Genomic DNA, 22,959 nt, shown 5'->3' with positions numbered 1-22,959 from the left:
ATGATATTCAATATCCATTCATTATTAATATACATATTCTATTCAAACAAGGAATTTCAAGGGAACTTCCTTAACTTGCTAAAGGATAGCTAACAAAACTTTACTGCAAATAATATTTATATGTGTGGAAATTTATAGATGATCCTATCAAAGACAAGAATACACACTACATTAGTCTACACTATAGCATGTTAGGCAATACTGCAATAGCAAATTAAGTTTGAAAATCAGTGGCTTGACATAATAAAGGTTCATTTTTCCTCCACTATATGGTAATAGTTTAGCAAGAGAAATTATATAGAACTGCCCAAGGACTTATGCTGATAAAACATGCTAAACAAATTATAACTGTACCATTTAGAACCTGAAGCTTCATTATCACTGTAATAATAAGAGTGTTTGCATTAGTCCATTTTCATGCTGCCGATAAAGACACACACGAGACTGGGAAGAAAAGGAGGTTTAATTAGACTTACAGTTCCACACAGCTGGGGAGGTTTTGCAATCATGGCTGAGGGTGAAAGGCACTTCTTACAGGGTGGCGGCAAGACAGAATGAGGAAAAAGCAAAAGCAGAAACCCCTGATAAACCCATCAGATCTCATGACACTTATTTACTATCACGAGAATAGCATGAGAAAGACAGGCCCCCATGATTCAATTTCCTTCTCCCGGGTCCCTCCTACAACACGTGGGAATTCTGGGAGATACAATTCAAGTTGAGATTTGGATGGGAACACAGCCAAACCATATCATTCCATCCCTGGCACCTCCAAATATCATGTTCTCACACTTCAAAACCAATCATGCCTTCCCAACAGTTCCCCAAAGTCTGAACTCATTTTAGCATTAACCCAAAAGTCCACAGTCCAAAGTCTCATCTGAGACAAGGCAAGTCCCTTCTGCCTATGAGCCTGTAAAACCAAGAACAAGCTAGTTACTTCCTAGACACAATGGGGGTACAAGTACTGGGAAAATACAGCTGTTTCAAATGAGAGAAACTGGCCAAAACAAAGGGGTTACAGGGCCCATGCAAATCCGAAATCCACTGGGGTAGTCAAATCTTAAAGCTCCAGAACGATCTCCATATCTTACATCCAGCTCACACTGATGCAAGATGTGGGTTCCCATGGTCTTGGGCAGCTCCACCCTGTGGTTTTGCAGGATACAGTCTCTCTCCTGCTGCTTTCAAAGGCTGGCATTGTGTCTGTGGCCCAGGTGCATGGTGCAAGCTGTCAGTAGATCTACCATTCTGCGGCCTGGAGGATGGTGGCCCTCTTTTCACGCTCCACTAGGCAATGCCCCAGTAGGGACTCTGTATGGGGGCTCCTCTGCACTGCCTGAGAACAGGTTTTCCATGAGGGCTCTGCCCCTGCAGCAAATTTCTGCCTGGGCATCCAGGAGTTTCCATACATCTTCTGAAAACTAGGCAGAGGTTCCCCAACCTCAATTCTTGACTTCTGTGTACTCACAGGGTCAACACCACATGGACGCTGCCAATACCTGGGGCTTCCACACTCTGAAGCCTCAGCCCAAGCTGTACACTGGCCCCTTTAGCCATGGCTTGAGTGGCTGAGACACAGGGCACCAAGTCCCTAGGCTGCACACAGCACAGGGACCCTGGGCCCAGTCCATGAAACCACTTTTTCCTACTTGGCTCTGGGCCTGCGATTGGGAGGGGCTGCCTCACGTGAAGGTCTCTGACATGACCTGGAGACATTTTCCCCATGGTCTTGGGGATTAACATTAGGCCTTGCTACTTATGCAAATTTCTGCAGCTGGCTTGAATTTCTCCCCAGAAAATTGGTTTCTCTTTTCTATTGCATAGTCAGCCTGCAAATTTTGCAAACTTTTATGCTCTGCTTCCCTTATAAAACAGAATGGCTTTAATAGCACCCAAGTCACCTCTTGAATGCTTTGCTGCTTAGAAATTTATTCTGTCAGATACCTTAAATCATCTTTCTCAAGTTCAAAGTTCCACAAATCTCTAGCGCAGGGGCAAAACGCTGCCAGTGTCTTTACAAGAGTCACCTTTACTCCAGTTCCCAAAAAGCTTCTCAGCTCCATCTAAGACCACCTCAGCCTGGATTTTATTGACCATATCGCTATCAGAATTTTTGCCAAAGCCATTCAAAAAGTCACTAGGAAGTTCCAAACTTTCCTACATTTTCCTGTCTTCTTCTGAGCCTTCCAAGCTGTTCCAACCTCTGCCTGTTACCCAGTTCCAAAGTCGCTTCTACATTTCCTGGTATCTTTTCAGCAATGCCCCACTCTACTGGTACCAATTTATTGTATCAGTCTGTTTTCACAATGCTGATAAAGACATACACAAGACTGGGAAGAAAAGGAAGTTTGACTTACAGTTCCACAAGGCTGGGGAGGTTTCACGTTCATGGCTGAGGGCAAAAGGCACTTCTTACATGGCGGCAGCAAGAGAGAATGAGGAAGAAGCAAAAGCAGAAACCCCTGATAAAGCCCTCAGATCTCCTGACACTTACTATTAGGAGAACAGCACGGGAAAGACCAGTCCCCATGATTCAATTACTTCCCCCTGGGTCCTTCCCACAACACAGGGGAATTCTGGGAGATACAATTCAAGTTGAAATTTGGGTGGGGACACAGCCAAACATATCGATGTTTATATTAATTCTTCCATGCTTTGCCCTGGAACTGACCCACATAATTTCCACGCACAGTCTATTGGCTAGAACTAGGCCCCATCTACCGGCAATTGGGCTTAGAAGTATGGGAAAGTATGTGTATAGCCAATAAGTAAGAAATGTCTCTGCCGCATTCACTATTGCCACTTTTATTTGTGGTATTGAAGATCCTGGTAAGCTGAGACAAATATTATGAAAGGCAAAAATAAAATTCTTTATATGTAGATGTTAGGTTTACCTCTATAAAAAAATCCAAGAACATCTATTACAAGATTGTCATACAAAAATCAGTAAAACAACAAAAATGTAATTTTACCAAAAAAAAAAAAAAAGTCCATTCACAATAGGAACAAGCCATAAGGTTTCTAGGAATATGTCTAATAAACAATGTACAACACACTAATGGAAAAACATGTAACTTTAGTGAAGACATGAGAACTGAGACCATATGCATTCATATGGCTTAACTATCATAACAAAGAACTAAGACCTACCTACTAAAACATGAAATTCTCATGAGTTCCTCAATTCTTACCCAGGAAAATAAAGCTATAAACCTTCGTTATTTTCTTCAAGACCTTCCCATAAATCATTTACCTGAGCAACAGACTGCTCAATCATCAATCAGCTACCTTCTCAAAACAACAGATTCTGAATCCTGGCAAACAGTTCCCTTCTCAGGACAACAGATGACTCAACTGAACAAATCCCTTCCTTATCAAAATAGTGTTTACTTATCAAGACTTTCTTTAAGACCCAGGCCTTTATTCCATTAATCCTAAACTTTTATATCACAAACTTTACCTACTAGATTCCCACATTGAAAGCTCCCTTAAAACACTCAAGCCCAGTTCCCAAAATCATATAAATATCAGCCATTAACCTACCTCTTTCAGAGACAACACTAAGATTGTCAAGGTGGTGCTCTCCCATACTGTATTATGTCATAAACTCAGCTTTGCATGATATCAACAGATTATTCAGTTACTGCGATAGACTTCTGACCAGATGGCAGCTGACAATCCTAGAAGTCCAGTAAGATCCAATAGGCCCTTTTGCTGCCACAGCTAAGATCTTCAACTTAGAAATACCAAATTCCTCTGTGACTTCTTTTAGCCTCTCTCTTCAGGTGTCTCTCTGGCTATAATGGTGAAGTGGGTCTTGGTACTGAGTCTCGGCTCCAGTTTCCTTTGGTTAAGCTCTCAATCACTGAGTTACCCCGTCTTTCAGAAATGCAGAACACTTTCAGTAACCTATTAATTATCTGATTATATTTGAAAATTTGTATGCCAGGGAGAAATCTGTCTCATTACTAAAAATACTAATATGTATCTCTCTGTCTTTGTCCCCTTTTGAGAGGAGTCTATAAAAGAAAGTTCCTAGAGAAGTGAACAGACAAAAGCCACTAAATCCATTTTTGAGCCAGGACCAAAGACTCACAGGTTCAGCTGTTCTCATTGTACCAACATCCTTATAGTAAAAACTTTGCCCTGGGTCACTTGTCAAAATACCATGAAAACGTTCCTCTGTTTTTTTGGTTTTTTTAAATTGTTTTCTTCATGAGAGAAATCCTCTGGGAGAGACTGCCTCCAAATCTTCCATGTTTCTAGAATTGCAAATGTGTCCAGTCTTCAATTTGAAATAAGCAACTATTAAAATGAGGCACAAAGACAAAATGCGCACAAGTAATAGATTTGACCAATACTGCCAGATTCATGGATTTATTTCATTCTAGGTCTATGCCCCTTCCAAGTTATATTCAAGCTTCCTACATGTATTCATACTAGAACTTCATAGACTTATTTTTCTAAACAGCATGATTTCACCAAGGATGTTTTAGACTTACAATGGCAACTTTGGAGAATTTTTTATATAAATAAAACTGAAAGGTACCTTAGAATGGAAAGAAGCAAAATCTCACACATCCTGTGGTCTATATTTCCTAATTGCTATGACAAAATTTATTTTTTAATTCGGATTCTAAAAATTCCTTCCTTAAAAGATTTGTCAGCCAAGGCAAATTAAAAATATAAAAAGTTAAAACCATTTGCCTTTGAGATGCCTTCACATTCTAATTTGAAAGAAACAGCATTTATCCCACTATTCCTTATCTCCTGTGCTATGTTCCTCCATCACCCTCAGGCCTCTATCCTTCCTTTTGCCTGCTTTCCTTCCCATCTAACCTGCTAGAAACAAAAGTTCAGTAACTTCTTAAAAGTAAATCCCCTTCAGGATGGGACAAGTGTCATGTGGTTGATTTTTAAGCCTTGGTCTGAGATTTTTAAGCTTCTGGGCTAAAAAACACTGACAGAGACTCTCCAAAGCCTAAACAAGATAAACAGAAATTTGCAGAAAAATTTAGAATTCTGTGAACTCCATCCTAGTCCTTGTACATTTTCCTGTATCAAAAAATGGTATCATCAAACGTTGAGTTGTGAAAAATCAGAAATCGAATAATTTTTCTTAACATTGCAGAGCTAAGTTCCTTTTAATGCTCTCTGATTTCAAAGCCTTCCTGGCTATTTTTGCCTAGCTCCTGGAATTAAAAAAAAAAAAAAAAAAAAAAAAAAAAGCCTAGAAGTGTTTTTTACTGGGATCTATCTAATTTTTAATTTATTCTAGGTAGAGAACATCTTCAAAACATCAAATTTTTCTCTATGAGAACACATTCAGTCATGTGTTCTCATTGATAAGTATGCATTGCTTAACAATAGGGATACCTTCTGAGAAATGCATCATTGGGCGATTTTGTCACCATGCAAACATCATAGAGTGTACTTACATAAATCTAGACTGTATAGTCTACAACACACCTAGGCTATAATGGTATAGCCTATTGTATCTAGGCTACAAACCTGTACAACTTGTTACTGTACTGAATGCTGTAAGCAATTGTAACAGAGTGATAAGGATTTGTGTATCAGACCTAAACATAGAAAAAGTACATTAAAAATAGACATTATAATCTTACAAAACTACTGTGATATTTGTGGTCCATCGCTGACCAAAACATCGTCACACAGCACGTTGTTTCCATTTTTCAGGTCTACTTTTCCAACATTAATTCTAAATATCTGTCTAATATCTCTACTGCTATCACCCTCCATTACTACTACCCCAATCTAATCTATCACTTCTCACCTTGACTATTCAATAGCCTACTAACTTGTCTACTAGCATCCACTCTTTTCCCAGTGCAATTCATTTTCCATACTGCAGTTCACAGTGATATTTTCAAAGTATAAATCTAGCCATGTCACCTTGCTGTTTAAAATCATTTCACTTGCTCCCATTGTACTTAGTATAATTACCAAAATCTCCAATATGGCCTAAAAGATTTAATCCCTACTTGCCTCTACAGGCTCAATTTACACCACGTACCTATTCATGTCTTTACTTCCAGCAACACCAATCTTTTAGTTGCTTAGACACTGAACCTTACTAAATGCTATTTTACCTTTTCTATTGCACATGCTCTTCCCTCCCCTATTCATCTTCAAAGCTCAACATCCTCAAAATACCTTTTCCATTCTCCTCAACCAGGTCACACCATCTCAGTATATAATGTCAAAGCAATATGTATATCCTCCATAATATGTATCACAGTTCCAAGTACATATGAATGTTTGTGATTTTGTTAGTATGTCTCCTTCCTTCACTACCATGAAATATCCACGAGGGCAGAGACAATTTCTAGTTTTGCTAATTTTATATTTCTAGCATAATAGTGTCGGTCACATCATCTTTTTTAAAGAGATAAAGAGATATTAGGAGCAGAAAGGAACAGAATATTATAGATGTGATAGAAATGGCTGGCTGTCCACCACAATTCAGCTTTCCCTCCTCCAGAGTAAAATTGTTGCTAAGAAGTAATCGCTGCATCTAGGTGACAGAATGTGATTAGTTATTGGCAATAGAATGTAGGTGAGAATGGTGTGTCAATCCCAGGCCCAGGCTTTTAAGAAACAAATAAGGCTTCTCCATATTTTCCATCATTTTCTACCATGTGAAGAAGACAGCAAGGCCTCAGGGTAAGCCAAAGCCATAAGATGGGTCACAACATGGAGAAAACAGCATACAGATCAAAAGTATCCACAATTTAATTGTTGTGTAATTAAAAACTAAATTTCTATTATATTAAGCTTCCAACAGTTGGAGGCTTACTGGTATATCAAATAGCATTACCTCAATGAGTTTACAAATTGTTATCTTAATGTACCAGCCTTAACAGAAATCGATATACGCATTGGCTTATCAGTTGTGGGCAGGCAGCATGGGGAACAGCTATTTTCGAATAGAAAATTTAAGATGTCTGTAATACAGTGGCAAAATATTTAATAAAACTATAGCTTACAATAACTTGAAAGGCAGATCACATGGTTTTCAAGCTTATATCTCTAGGGAAATAAATTGGAAGAACAGTACTTTGTGCTGGTTTTTATTTGTATTTAGCAAGGTGTATTAGTCTGTTTTCACACTGCTGATAAAGACATACATGAGACTGGTAAGAAAAAGAGGTTTAATTGGACTTACAGTTCCACATGGCTAGGGAGGCCTCAGAATCATGGTGGGAGGTGAAAGGCATTTCTTACACAGTGGCAGAAAGAGAAAAATGAGGAAAAAGCAAAAGCGGAAAGCCCTGATAAACCCATCAGATCTCATGAGACTTATTCACTGTCACAAGAATAACATGGGAAAGATCGACCCCCATGATTCAATTATCTCCCCCTGGGTATCTTCTACAACACATGGGAATTCTGGGAGATGAAATTCAAGTTGAGATTTGGGTGGGGACAGAGCCAAACCAAATCACAAGGGATTTCAAGAAAGTGGTAAGCTCATATGGAATCAACCTAATTGCCTATCAACTGACAAATGGATAAAGAAAATGTAGTATACACATACACATACACATACAATGGTATACCATTCAGCTTTTAAAAGAAGAAAGTCTTGTCATTCATTATACAACAATATGAACCTGGAAGACATAATGTTAAGTTAAATAAGATAGGCACAGAAAGACAAATGTCGCACAATCATGCTTACAAGTTATATTAGTCTGTTTTCACACTGCTATAAAGACATACCCAAGACTGGTAATTTTTAAAGAAAAGAGGTTTAATTGACTCACAGTTCTGCATTATTGGGGAGGTCTCAGGAAACTTACAATCATGGCAGAAGGAGAAACAGACATATCTTACATGGTGGCAGGCAAGAGAGCAAGCAACAGTGGGGAAAACTGCTTATAAAACCATCAGAACTCATGAGAACTCACTATCACGAGAACAACAAGGGGGAAACTGCCTTCATGATCCAATCACCTCTCTCTCTCTCGACAGGTGGGAATTGTCCATCTCTTGACACGTGGGAATTTCAATTCGAGATGAGATTTGGGTGGGGACACAGAGCCAAACAATATCACATGGGGAATCTAAAAAAGTCAAACTCATCAAGCAGAAAGCAGAATGGTGGTTGCCAGGGGGCATTGGGGTATGGTGGGCAGAATGCAGAGATGTTGGTCAAAGGGTACAAAGTTCCAGATAGACAGGATGAAAAAATTCTGGAGATCTATTTTACAGCACGATGACTATAACTAACAGTATATCACATACTTGAAAACTGCTAAGACAGATTTGTCTTAGCAGAGAAAATCAGTTGTTACGTTCAGTAACACCTTACATGGTAGTATTTCCAAACTTCAGTCATTCACAGAGCACCCTCATAATCTTTGCAGTATTTGCATATATCTTATGCTCTTTTCCTTAAAGTCACTTTCTCTTCTTTATTTATTTATCATGGTAACATGATAAATGAAAATCCAGTATCATACGCTTCACATGCATGATAGCTTTAAAAAATACAATGAAAATAAAACTCACCATGATAAATGAAAATTCAGTATCATATGCTTTACGTGTATGATAGCCTTAAAAAACTGTGAAAATAAAACTCACCACAACAAATAAGTATGTGAAGTAATAGATATGTTAAGTAGCTTAATTTAATCATTCCACAATGTATACATATATTGTCTTAGGGACAGAAAACATCATGTTGTACCATAAGTATATAAAATTTTTGTCAATTACACCTTAATAAAGCTGGAGAAAAAAGAAAAGGTAAGAAGCTCAGGAAAGAACTCTCTTGCCTATGCAAAGTATATTCATTCAAAGAACTCATGCAAGGTCCCACTTTTCTAGAACATGTTCTGCAAGCACTCCCAGCTTCATGGCTCTTTTCCGTATAGAAGTCCTATAGTGTTCTATTACCTGAATATTTATTAAATAACTACTATGTACCTGTATGAAAATAATCCTTTTTATTTTCATGTTAAATGCTGCAGATATATTTATATGAAAATCTGCCTCTTGAATACAAGAATAATTCTGTCAACTTACCTCTACTGCCCCCCAAGGGAAGCCCTGATATTAAGGAATCCAGAGATGGGAGTGGGAAGGAATTAAAGGTGTTGAAATGCAGTTTTTGGTGGAATTCATTTGGAAAAGAGGGCTCTTAACACCTGTCTTCTAAATGGACCAGCCAATTTACAGCACAATTATAGCTGCCTTAGGATAAAGATTAGTACTTGCTCTTCATTCTATATAGATTTGGTTTACTTATTTTCTCTTAATAATCCACTTAGATAATATGCATATGTTAGGAATTCCTATTATATGTCAGACAATATGCTATGTACTACCAATTATTATCAATAAGCAAGATCAATAGGTCCTTGCCATACTATGTTCATGTGTATAACAAATACCAACACACATGTGTATGCATTTGCATAAATGTTAAATGTTAGGGTGGAACTGGACTAATTATGCCAGGCCCAATCTCCTCTAGTGAAGGCCTTAAAAAAGGAACAACTCTATATATAAACACTATACAGCAGAAGTACCCAAACTTTTGGGCACCAGGAACCAGTTTAGTGGAAGACAACTTTTCCACAAACTGGGAGGGGGCGGGGAGGATGTCTGGATTCAGAATGAAACTGTTCCACCTCAGATCATCAGGCATTAGTTAGATTCCCATAAGGAGTACCCAACCTAGATCCCTCGTATGCACAGCACAGTAGGGTTTGTCCTCCTATAAGAATCTAATGCTGCCACTGATCTGACAGCAGGTGGAGCTCAGGCCACAATGTTCACTCACCTGCCACTCACCTCCTGCGGTGTGGCCCAGTTCCTAATAGGCCACAGACCACTACTCGTCTATGGTCCGGGAGTTGGAGACTCCTGCTATACAGGAACAATCCTATCTAAATAAGTGCTATATTCATAGTCTACACTAGTGGCTCTCAATTATGAATCCTTAGATAGATGGCAAAAGAGATGCATAAGAATCACCCAGAAACTTCGTAAAAATAGAAAATTCCAGTCTCCATACTCAGCAATTTCAATTTAGTAGGCTTAGAATAAATATTTATAAAGCTTCACCTAGATAATTCCGGCACTGGTAGATCTGTGTCCCTAAACAATGCTTTGACTCATTATGTAATTATGCTATATTTCTTTTATCATAGTCAAAGTATGGCAAAGTATTATGGTATTCAGTACCAGTAGCACAAAATAGTTTAATAGTAGCACAAAATAGTTTAAGTAAATAGTTTAAGTAAGCACATAAACAATGATATTTTAAGAAAAGCTATGGTTTTTCTTTTGTTTTCCCACATATAATAACACTTATTATCAAGATGCTTTCACTTAGGGACAGAAAAGATAAGCTGTGAGACACTTCTCCTCAAAATGTAGGACATGGACTACAGGTGATATGGCAAATAATATGGTACCCAAAATGATTTTAGAAGATATACAGATTTTACATGGCACATGAACATACATGAAATAATACTGAATCACCAGAAAACATGTATTTTTAATTATCTTTCAATAGGAAATCCTCAGTTAGCTATTGGTATGTCTTTTACACCTCTCTACCATTACTTCTCATTTTAAGAAACAGAGAGCATGCCTCAGAGCCTTTAGCAAAACAGTGTCTAGCCAAAATTTAGAAACATTGCTTTATTTTCACTGTATTTTTAAGGCTGTCATACATGTAAAGCATGTGATACTGGATTTTCATTTATCATGGTGAGTAAACAAACAGAAAGAAAGCGAATTTAAGAAAAAGATCATAAAATATATGCAAATGCTGCAAAAGGTATACATACATACATACATACTTGCAAAAATTATGAGGGTGCTCTGAGAATGACTGAAATTTGGAAGTAATACCACGCAAGGTATTACCGCATATAACAACTGATTTCTCTCACTCATGCACACACATAAACATACACTAACATATTCAATAATTAATTAATACAAATGAATAACCAAAAGTCACAAAATACTTGTAGAAAGACATTAAATGTACTGCCTGACAAAGTAACCAAAATAACATTATATGATATGACAATTATTGTTTTTACATATTTTACCAAATGAATTTGATAATCCCTATCTGATATACGTATATGAAATAGACTCATGTTGTCGTCTGAAAGTCAGAACAATTATTATTCTACAATTCATTCTACACACCTTATAATCCTTGGGTCGGCAGCAGCCAAGATGAGAATGATCTGAAAAAGGAAGTACAAAACAATTAAAGTTTATATTTGGTTTCATCTTTGATTTTTAATACTATCATTGTTTCTACAATTATGATTCACTCAGAATATTTCAGAGATACTTCAAAATCCTTCAACAGTGTTACATCAGAAAGGACTCTAATCCAATTAGTTAAAATTTGTATTAGTTCTTCAACAATTAAATGATTTCACAAATACTACTTTCATTTGAAAATAGTAGGAAATATCTGAATACAGAAAGGAGTAGCTTTTAGTTGATAAACCAATTTGTCTATATGAAATGAATAGTTTTTAGTTGATAATCAATTTATGATAAAATATAATTTGTATTCACAGATTTGACAGATATTGTCAAACTATATGTTTCCTATTCTTACAGTCCATTCTAGATTCAGGTGTAAAGAAACAGGACCAGCTTTAGAGGGTGGTGGCATACAGTAGTTTGTAGATCTTGTTGACAAATCCGCATTATACATTCCAGGCCCAAGCACCTTGGGCACATAGCTTAATCTCTCTAAGTCTCAGATTCCTAATATGTCTGATGTGCCTCTTTCATAATATTGCTTTAAAGATTATATAAGATATTACATGCAAGGCACTAAAATAGAAATCAACTATTATTACTAATACCATCATCAACAACAACATCATTACCATCAAACGTAAATTCAAACAAGCAGGGGTTCAATTTCAAATTCTGCCACTTGTTAAATATAGTATTCTGGTCCAACTATATAAAGACAACGGATCTGGGTTTCATGCCTCATTTTAAGAGTATGAAAACAATGCCTACCTTATATCAGAGAGTCAGAGTGATGATAACATGATACACTTTGTGAAAATCCCCAGAAAAGTATCTATCACATAGTGAATTTTAAAACTAATTCTAAATCTATCCATAAGATAACAACCACTACATTGTACATGTAGATTCAGAGCTTTACTCATTACTTAAAGGAATAAGCTTTCAAGAATCAACTTTTATTGTAACAACTTATGATATCTGTTACATTGACAGAAAAGCAAATAAGAACCAGAGACAATCAGTTTGCAGCTTCAAGATAGTTGACTAGGGGCATTTTGTACTCCCTTCCTCCACTAAGAAAAACCAAAGAGCAGATAGATAATCATACATTGAATAGATCAGCTAACAGAGAACACTGGAATTCAAAAGGAAATTGACAGACAACACCTAAAGCAAGGAAGGAGAAGGAAGCAAGATGGCCTGTTCAGCGAGGACTGGCACCCAAGAGATACTTCTCAATATAGAGAAATGGTAAGTGAGAGACTGTCAGCTGTCCAGGTTGTCACCATGGATCCCTACAATACCAGGCCACTGAAAGAGCTCCTCAACCCTCGTGAGCCCTGAAACTAACATAAGGAGCTGCTGGGAGATTGTACCACACACTGCCCAAGAGAGAAAGCTTCCCCTGGGTCCCTCATGTTCTCTGAGACTTAAGTAGCTACGGCAAGGCATCACTTTAGAACTCCCTCCCCTACAGACTGTGAGCTGTCCTGGAGCCTAGCGGCAGCAGGGCTAAAGTACAAGAGAAACGCAGGCTGCTGCCCCCAGGACTTAGAAACAAGCTGTCACAAGCTACTGGATGTAGGGCTGTATTAATCCGTTTTTACACTGCTGATAAAGACATACCTGAGAATGGGCAATTTACAAAAGAAAGAGGTTTAATTGGACTTACAGTTCCACATGGCTGGGGGAGCCTCACAATCATGGCAGAAGGCAAGGAAGGACAAGTCACGTCTTACATGGATGGCAGCAGGCAAAGAGAGCTTGTGCAGGGGAACTCCTCTTTTTAAAATCATCAGATCTCATGAGACTTATTCACTATCATGAGAACAGCATGGGAAAGACTTGCCCCCATGATTCAATTGCCTCCTCCCAGGTCCCCCCACAACACATGGGAATTCAAGATGAGATCTGGATGGGGGCACAGCCAAACTATATCAAGGGCAGAGATATGACTGGGTCTTTGGGACTGCAGCACAAACGAGATGCCATTCTGGAACCATTCCCCCAATAGACTGTGCACTATCCTGAAGCCCAGCAGCACTGGGGTTGAGGCATGAGTGCCACTGGGCTGAGGTATGAGTGGTGTACATGCTCCCCACCTGCCAGCTAGGGTGCCATCACAGATGGCAGCATCATCCCAAGCCCCAAGTAGCAGGGCAGAAGTACAGATACTACCTTCCACAACCCAAGCATCCCACTAGTGGCCTGGAGACCACTCTGCCCCTGCCTACCACAGCCAGCACTTGTTCACATCATCGGGGAGCCTGAGACAAGCAAGACAGGCCTGACTCTGCCCCTCCTCCTCCCATGCCAGAGCACACAGTTTGAGGGCCAGAAGACTGCCCAGCCCAGTCCACCACTATTGGCACCTGAATGCTCCTCCCCAGGGAATGAGATTGGGCCTACACTCACAGCCACTACCACCAGAGCTGGCATGTACCTGTATACACCACCTTCAAGCCGGGAGACTGGCACACCTAGATGATCTCAGCCATTGCCAAAAACAGTGTGCACCGCTTGGGACCCAGAGGGTCATCCTGCCACTGTCACAGTCATCACTCATGCCACACTGGCTACCCAGGGGCTTGCAAACCTGCCCATCTGCCTGGCCCATGATGGCTACTACCAGCATCTGAGTAGGCCAACTAGAGGCCATGAATCAGTCCACCAGGACCAGCTAAAATTGCTGCCAGTGCACACCACTCTGGAGCCCAAGGACAGGAATGGTCAGCTCACTACTGCCATCATTGCAATCCAAAGACTAGACTATCTAGGGTCCCAGTCCTCAACAAAACTAGAACACAGCCTCCACTAATAATTACACACTAAGCCAATGAGCAAATCTCAGATACCACTGATGCTGTTTATAAACAACAACAACAACAACAAAAAAATCACACAAAGACTACACCAGTGCATGCACCCAGAAAAAGGCCAAAGTGCCCTACCCAACCAGTAATGATGACTCATCTTCAGGAAAAAGTCCCCCCATACAAAAGCAAATTCAAAAAACTGGAACAAACAACTGATATACCAGATGTTCAGATATCAATATAAGGACAAAGAAAAAATGAAAAGCAAGAAAATATGACACCTCCAAACTAACAAAATAATCCTCCAGAAACAGATCCCAATCAAAAAGAAAGTCATGAAATCCCGGAAAAAGAATTTAAATTATTGATTCTAAAGACACTCAGTGAGATACAAGGCATTCTGAAAAACAATATAAAGGAATCAGAAAAACAATGCAGGGCATGAATGAAACTTTTACCAAGGAGATATATATCACAAAAAAAGAACCAAACAGAAATTCTGGAGATGAATTAACTGACTGAACTACAAAATACATTTGATATTTTTTTTTTTTTTTGAGATAGGGTCTCACTCTGCCACCCAGGCTGGAGTGCAGTGGCACGATTTTGGCTCAATGCAACCTCTGCCTACTGGGTTCAAGCGCTTCTCCTGCCTCAGTCTCCGGAGTAGCTAGGATTACAGGCATGTGCCACCACGCCCAACTAATTTTTTTTTTTTTTTTTTTGGAGACGGAGTTTTGCTCTTGCTGCCCAGGCTGGAGTGCAGGCTGGAGTGTGATCTTTGCTCACTGCAATCTCTGTCTCCTGGATTCAAGCAACTCTCCTGCCTCAGTCTCCCGAGTAGCTATTTTTAGTAGAGACGGGGTTTCACCATGTTGGCCAGGCTGGTCTCGAAGTCCTGGCCTCAAGTGATCCACCTGCCTCGGCCTCCCAAAGTGCTGGGATTACAGGTATAAGCCATTGTGCCTGGCCTACAAAATACATTTGAAAGCATCAACAATAGACTAAACCAAGCATAAGAACCAGATGTCAGAACTTGGAGATAGATCTTTTGAAATAACCCAGTCAGGCAAAAATAAGAAATAAAAAATAAACAAAGCCTTTGTGATCTATGGGACACCGTAAAGCGACCAAATATACTAATCATCTGTATCCCCAAAGGAAGAGAATATAAGAGTTCCAAAAACTGATGATATAATAAATAAAAACTTCTGAAGTCTATCAAGAGACTAGACATTCAGATGCAGGGGGACCAGTAATCCCTAAGCAGATACAACACAAAAAGTCTTTCTCATGGAATATTACAGCCAAAATGTCTAAAGTCAATGACAAAAAAAGAATCCTGAATAACAGAAAAGTGACTAATCACCTATAAAGAAACCCCCATTAGACTAACAGCAGATTTCTAAGTAGAAACCTTACAGACCAGGAATGGGATAATAAATTCAAAATGCTGAAAGAAAAAAATCTGCCAGCCAAGGACACTCACTATTAACATATCCAAAAAAAAAATCTTTCATAAATTTAGGAAAAATAAAGTATTTCCCAGGTAAGTAAAAGCTGAGGGAATTCATCACCAGTAAGCCAGCCTACAAGATGTGATCAAGGGAACTCTAAACCTGAAAGCAAAAGAACGACCTTTACCATCTTGAAAACACATGAAAATACAAAACTCAATGATAAAGCAAACACACAAATGAGAAAGAGAAAGGACTCACGGTATAACCACAGATAACCACCAAACCACAATGACAAACAATAAGAGAAAAAGAAAGGACAAAAGAATATAGAAAACCACCGGAAAATAACAATATGGCAGGAACAAAACCACACATATCAATCATAAACTTGAATGTAAAACTAAAAATAGAACTACCATACAGTCAGAAATCTCACTACTGGGTATTCATCCAAAGGAAAGGAAATCAGTATATTGAAGAGATATTGCAGCACTATTCACAGTCGCCAAAACATGGAATCAACCTAACTGTTTATCAATAGATGAATGGATAAAGAAAAGGTATATATATACACAATGGAATAATATAGTAATTAGGGCATAAAAGTAATGGTATCATGTCATTTGCAGCAACATGAATGGAACTAGGGGGGTCACTGTTTCAAGGGCAATAAATCAGGGAATAAAGCCAAATATTGCATGTTCTCATATGAGGAAGCTAAAAATATTCTCTCATAGAAAATAGAATAATCAATACTAGAGGCTGGGAAGGGTAGGTTGGTAGTGGGGGATGACAAAGAGCAGTAGCTTAACAGGTACAAACATAAGATTAGAAAATAGGTATATTCTGTTGTCAAAGGGGAGCATAGTAACTATTGTTAACAACAATGTATTATATATTTCAAAGTAGCTGGAAAAGAGGACTTAAATTGTTCCTAACATAAAGAAATGACAAATACACAAAGTGGTAGACAATTTAACCACTCTTCCTTGATCATGACACATTCCACACAACGTAACAAAATATCACATGTACCCAATAAATATGTAAAATGTTATGTATCAATTTTTAAAACAGAAAATCAGAACCATAAAATTCTACTCTCACTCACACATATCACTCAAAAGCATTCTATGGTTCTATATTTTACCTTCCCAAACCACCTTATCCAGAAAACAAAGACCTATAGTAGTCTGTATTCAGCAAATCCTTCAGAATTTTTTATGGTACAAGATATTTTCTAGGTGCCCTGAGCCATACCAGAAATCAGCTGAAATATTAATGTCTTTTACACGATGTCAACTTCTCCACATAATGTCAGTAAGATTCGATTTACTTCAAATGCTTTTCAAAAATTAAAAATAAGAATAAATTCACAGTCCAACTTCTCTTCTGTACAAGTCTAATATATAGCATGATCACAAGTAGCTGAAAAAAAAATGAGAAGGACATCTGGACACGGTGCCTCATACCTGTAATCCCAGCACTTTGGGAGACTAAAGCAGGAGGATCTCCTGAGTTTAGGAGTTCAAGACCAGCCTGGGCAACACTCTACAGCCAAAAAAACTCCCCAAAAATTAGCTGGGCATGGTGGTGCATGCATGCCTGTAGTCCCAGCTACTAAGACAGTTAAGGTGGGAAGATCATTTGAACCAGGGAGGTCGAGGCTGCAGTAAGCCATGTTACATTACACACTCCAGCCTGAATGACAAAGCAAGACCCTGTCTCAAAAAATAAGGACAAGGATATGCTAACTCTGAAAATTAAGGTAATAATTTCTGGAAATAGTATGTATTTCCTGGAAGCTAGCATTATATTAAAAGTTTCTGTATGTTAAAGCATTTGTATGGCTTCTGCATTCCACAAACCATTTATAAACTTACCCTGATTTGCACAAGTTTATAATTTTATTTCTACAAATTAATCTATTACTTTGATCTGAGGTTTCCCAGTGTTCATATTTAATCACCCTCACCACCAATTAGTCACAAACTGTATTTCAAATGTAAGAAATAAAGGAGATGAAAACCAGGGCCCATGGCTATGAAGTAATTATAATCTGTTTTGGTTAAGTTATAACCAAAGTTGAACAACAGCAGTATAAAGAACAAACTAAGTCAGAATGGTATAACAATTATAATATTAAACAGTTATACCAGAGAGTAATCTCTCAAGGTAAGGCAATCAGGAAAAATTTCCTAAAGGTAAAGAAACTTGAGATGGACATAATCATTTAGAAAAGTAGGAAGAAAAAAAAGAAATAGGTCAAATCTTGTGTGTATGACTTCATGCAACTTACTATCCTTCTTTAAACCTCAGGTTTCTTCATCCATAAGAAATTCAAACAAGAGGGACATGTTTAAAAGCAAACAGAAATTAATGAGATATTTACTAATGAGGATATACATGATGACTACATGCCATTTTATTCAGAAAATATTAAAACATTACCAGTTACTGTTGTCTACTCAAGATATGACATATTGGGATTTGAAATGTTATTTCTATTTTACTTTGTGACAGTTAATCATCTGATAAGGGATTAATGGAAGTTCATAAAATATTACGATTTTACAAAGAAATGAGACTCATAAAAGAATCTTCAAAAGATGAGAAGAAAAGAAGGTTCCTCTAAGAGGAGAGAGAGAGTCTAACATATTTCCTAAATTCCTAAGCAAAATGTAAAAAGAGGCCAGGATGGATGTCCTTGATTTCCTCTTCAAATACAAAAATAACTAGATAAAGCTTACAAAAAGCATCACATTACAAGAGATACTGAGTTTCTTCAAAAGGACTGCACAAATTGCAATTAGAATTATATAACATGGCAGTAACAGATACAATGTGCTTGAAATTTTTATTTTAAAAAATATACCTTAATGAAAGTAGAGAAAGTAGTATGAGACTGGTAGAAAAGAAGGAGCTAGAAGCTAGAAGACCTGGATTCTAGATTTGTAACTATCAAGTCACATAACTTCTCTAAACCGCTGCCGTTTTTTCTCAAATATAATTAAATCCATCTTCACGTGATTATTTTGAGAACTAAAGCAGTAATGTTGGTGAAAATGGCATCCTATAAAAAATAAATATTAGGCAAGATAATTTGCAAGAAAATGTTCAAGAAGAATTTCTATTACAGTAAAATCAAAAGTGAAAATTCATTAAGTGTAAGAGGTCCTACCATAAGAAATCCCCATATGTATTTAAATGGTTGATGACAACCCAAAAGTTCAGGAACTGCTCAGCTGTCAGCCAGGAGGAAAAATGTCGTTTAAAAAAAAAAGGGTGGGGGGGGGGACATTAAGGTCAGAAACGCAAGAAGGAAAAGCTCTAGAAATCCAGCTCTTAAATGTACAAAGAGGAATAGAATTTTTAAAAAATCACTATTTGGCAAAAATCAGAATAAGAAATTGTTTCAGGCAACAGTCATCAATATATGCTAAAGGAGTCAAAGTTGAGGTATAATAGGATATTACATAATTTCAAAGTATTTCCGTACAATTACAAAAGACAGAAATAGCACCTTTTTGATGGAGAAAACCAGCACATCCATCTTAATCAAATGACTAAAATGAACATCCCCAGTAGTACAGAAACACCACATACCTCCTGGTGTGATGCACTGAGAGTAACACATCACTTCTGTTGTATTCTGGGGGAAAATAAATAATCTGAATCTAATCATGAGGAAAAATCAAACAAACCCAAATTGAGGAACATTCTACAAAATAGCTGGCTTATGCTCTTCAAAATTATCAATGTCATTAAGCACAATGAAAGACTAAGGAACTAATCCATATTAAGGAAAACAAAAGAGGCATGGCAACTGAATGCTATATATGATGATATTTCTTTTGCTATGAAGATATTATTAGGACAACTGGCAAAATCTGATTTAGCTTTATAGATCAGTTAATATTATATCATTGTTAATCTGCTACATTGTTAATTAACTGGTGTTAATCATATAAAATATTGTCTGAATTAATCTGTTCAGGCTACCATAACAAAATATCATGGACTGGGTAGCTTAAACAACAGAATTTTATTTCTCACAGTTCTGAGGACTGAAAATTAGAAATCAGAGTGTCAGCATGGTCAGGTTCTGGTAAGTTCTCTCTTCCTCTCTTGTAGATGGCTGCCTTCTAGTTGGGTCCTCAAATGGCAGCGAGAGAAGGAGAGAACAAGTTCTCTGGTGTATTTGTTTGTAAGGACAATAATGTCATTATGAAGGCCCCATTCTCAGGACCTCATCTAAACCTAATCACTCCCAAAGCCTCCATCTCTAAACCACCATATTAGGGGCTAGGCCTTCAACATATGAACTTTTAGGGCATACAAATTCAGTCCATAATAATATTCCTGTCAAAAAAAATCTATACACAGACTCATACACAGACAGAGGAAAGAGAAAAAGAGAAAGAAAAAGCAAATATTATTGTTTATGGATTCTGAGTGAAAGCTATATGGCAATTCTTTGTACTACTATTACTTTTCTGTAAGTCTGAAATTATGTCAAAATAAAAAGTTAAAAGAAAACAACAAGTCATTATTGACCTCTCTGATTATACCTCTACATATAGGCAGCTGACTGCTTTGATTAAAAGTTATTAGAAATTACAACAGTTCTGCTGGCAAATATGTAACTGTCAAGAAAAATCAGATGCTTAAGTGTTCCCAAAAAATCTTCCAAAGAAACATCTACATTAAAGTTACTTTACATTGGCTTGTTCCTAAAGCTCATTTTCCGTGTCCATAAGCTTCTTCCAAGAGAGAGAACAGTGTGTAACATCTGTTTCTAATTTCACATAATCTGCTATTGTGGATATAAAAGACTTGCTGATTATCACATCTATCTCCCTGCTAGTGCTAAAAAACAAAAACAAGCACGAACTCTGCATGTTTTCAGAAAAGAATGTTTAATTTCATCACTAAAAAAATAAGAGATTACACACAACATGTTAGAAATAGAGATGAAGCTCACTCAATGTAATGATTCTATTAATGATTCTATTTTTTTTCGCTCAATCTCCTTTTTCTTCCTCTATGACTTTATTAGTATGTACTAAATTAACTTTAAAGGCTGCTAGGGAATACTTATTGAACTCACTAGCCAATGTCTACAGATATTAACACTCAATACCCTTAATTATACAATACTATTTAACCTTCTTCACAAAAATTATATTCATATTGAACTTAAGAAGCAACTTATCTAACCATAGGACTGCTAGGGCTACAGATGAAAAACCATTCTTATCAACATAGTTAAAATTACTTGGTGAGAAAAGGGTTCCACAGTTAAGTTTATAAAATGTTGAGTAAAAGTAATCAAGTCATTTTTTACTAGAATATATCACATTTTTTAACATGTTAATATATATATTCTAAATCTCAAGGTAAGAAATGATTATAGTAGCACAGAAATCCTAATATTTTAGAGAGTAACTATATGGGTGCACCACAAGTTGTAAAAAGCTACATTATACAATATTATCCAATAATGTAACAAAGATTCTGTTTTTGTTAATTGATGCCAAATTAAAAGCTTGATTGTAGCTCAGGCAACTACGGCAATGAATAAAGAAAACTTCTAGCTTACCATTGTGCACCCTTGACCATCCATCTCTTTCACAGTCTCTGCCAGAAGATCCAAATAAAGTATCAGCCCTGGGACTTGGGGGATCAACCTAGAGGAAGCAGAATTTTTATGTAAAAGAGAGTTGAAACATTCCTACACTTTCAATCTCATGGCACCAGAAAAACTACTAGGGTACAGAGAGCATACATAATCAGGGAAATATGATGGTGCCCATGAGAGTCAGGCATGTTCCAAAAAGTTTATTCAAGTATTTTGTTGTTCGTTGCAAAATAAAATTGAAATTTAACTTCAAAAATTTTTAATTATATATATGTGCTTACTTTAAAATAAACAGACTTGGAATTGAAATGTTTATTACTCCAGTGCCTAGTTTGCTTTTTTTAACAAGGTTAAAAAAAGAGCAATATACTTTGCCATATTTTTAAAAGTCTAGTCATTTGCTTATCTCCTTAGCATGCACATTTTTAATTCAAACAGTGTCTTTACTTGGCTGCTTTCAGAGCCCAGCATGCTCAGTGATCTATAGCTTAATATAATAATAGTTAACCACATTTCCTAACAAAAAGTAAAAATAATGATACAAATGTGTAAAAAAAAATTCCTATTCATCAAAATTTAAAATTTTTGTGCATCAAAAAGTAATATCAACAGAATGAAACGGCAACCCATTGAATCAGCGACAATATTTACAAATCATTTATCTGATAAGGGGTTATTAACTGGAATAAAGAACCCCTACAACTCAATAACAAAAACAAATAGATTTAAAAATGAACTTGAATAGACATTTATCCAAAGAAGTTATACAAATGGCCAATAAGAACATGAAAAGGGCTGGGCGCGGTGGCTCAAGCCTGTAATCCCAGCACTTTGGGAGGCCGAGACAGGCGGATCACGAGGTCAGGAGATCGAGACCATCCTGGCTAACCCGGTGAAACCCCGTCTCTACTAAAAAAATACAAAAAACTAGCCGGGCGAGGTGGCGGGTGCCTGTAGTCCCAGCTACTCCGGAAGCTGAGGCAGGAGAATGGCGTAAACCCGGAAGGTGGAGCTTGCAGTGAGCTGAGATCCGGCCACTGCACTCCAGCCTGGGCGACAGAGCAAGACTCCGTCTCAAAAAAAAAAAAAAAAAAAGAACATGAAAAGAAAAAATTCAACATTGCTAATCATTAAGGAGACAGAAATCAAAATCATAGTGAGATACTACTTCACTGTAATTTTGAGATACCACAAAATCATAGTGACATACCCATTAGGATGGCTACTATGAAAATAAAGTGTTGGAGAAGAACACTTGCAATTTGTTGGTGTGCAGTGCAAAATGGTACACCTGCTATAAAAAACACTATGTCAGGGTCTCAAACAATTTAAAACAGAATTACGATATGACTCAGCAATTTTTCATCTAGGTATATACACAAAAGAGTTGAAAGCAGGGCCTCAAAAATATATTTGTACACCTATGTTTACAGCAGCATTATTCACACTGTACACATTGTGACACAGCAACATTACTCATAATATCCAAAAGATGGAAGCAAACCAAGTGTCTATCAAGAGGAGAATGAACAAACAAATGTAGTATATACATATAAGAAAATATTATTCAACTGTAAAAGGGAGATTCTCACATATGCTATAACATAGATGAACCTTTATGAATATTATACTAAGTTAAATAAGCCAATCAAAATAGGACACAGGATATATAATCACACTTATATGAGGTATCAAGAGTAGTCAAATTCATAGAAATTGTAGAATGGTAGTGGTTGTCACGTGTTGGGGAGACAGG

At 37.3% G+C, this 22,959-nt stretch overlaps 1 protein-coding gene across 3 annotated transcripts in view; it reads right to left on the bottom strand.

The window, feature by feature from the left end:
- Nucleotides 1-22,959, bottom strand: part of LOC105495016 (spermatogenesis associated 6) — a 170,283-nt gene that overhangs the window by 73,124 nt on the left and 74,200 nt on the right. For all 3 annotated transcript variants that reach the window (XM_011764140.3, XM_011764141.3, XM_011764142.3), the window contains exons 8-9: nt 21,165-21,252; nt 11,212-11,252 (exon numbers count right to left, since the gene is read on the bottom strand). In XM_011764140.3, the coding sequence (XP_011762442.1) occupies nt 11,212-11,252; nt 21,165-21,252 (129 nt within the window). The remainder of the gene's footprint in view (nt 1-11,211; nt 11,253-21,164; nt 21,253-22,959) is intronic.

The sequence above is a fragment of the Macaca nemestrina genome, chromosome 1 (assembly GCF_043159975.1).
Source record: "Macaca nemestrina isolate mMacNem1 chromosome 1, mMacNem.hap1, whole genome shotgun sequence".
Classification (NCBI taxonomy): domain Eukaryota; kingdom Metazoa; phylum Chordata; class Mammalia; order Primates; family Cercopithecidae; genus Macaca; species Macaca nemestrina.
The sequence above is the reverse complement of the archived record's forward strand: the minus strand, read 5'-3'. Positions and strand labels throughout refer to the sequence as shown.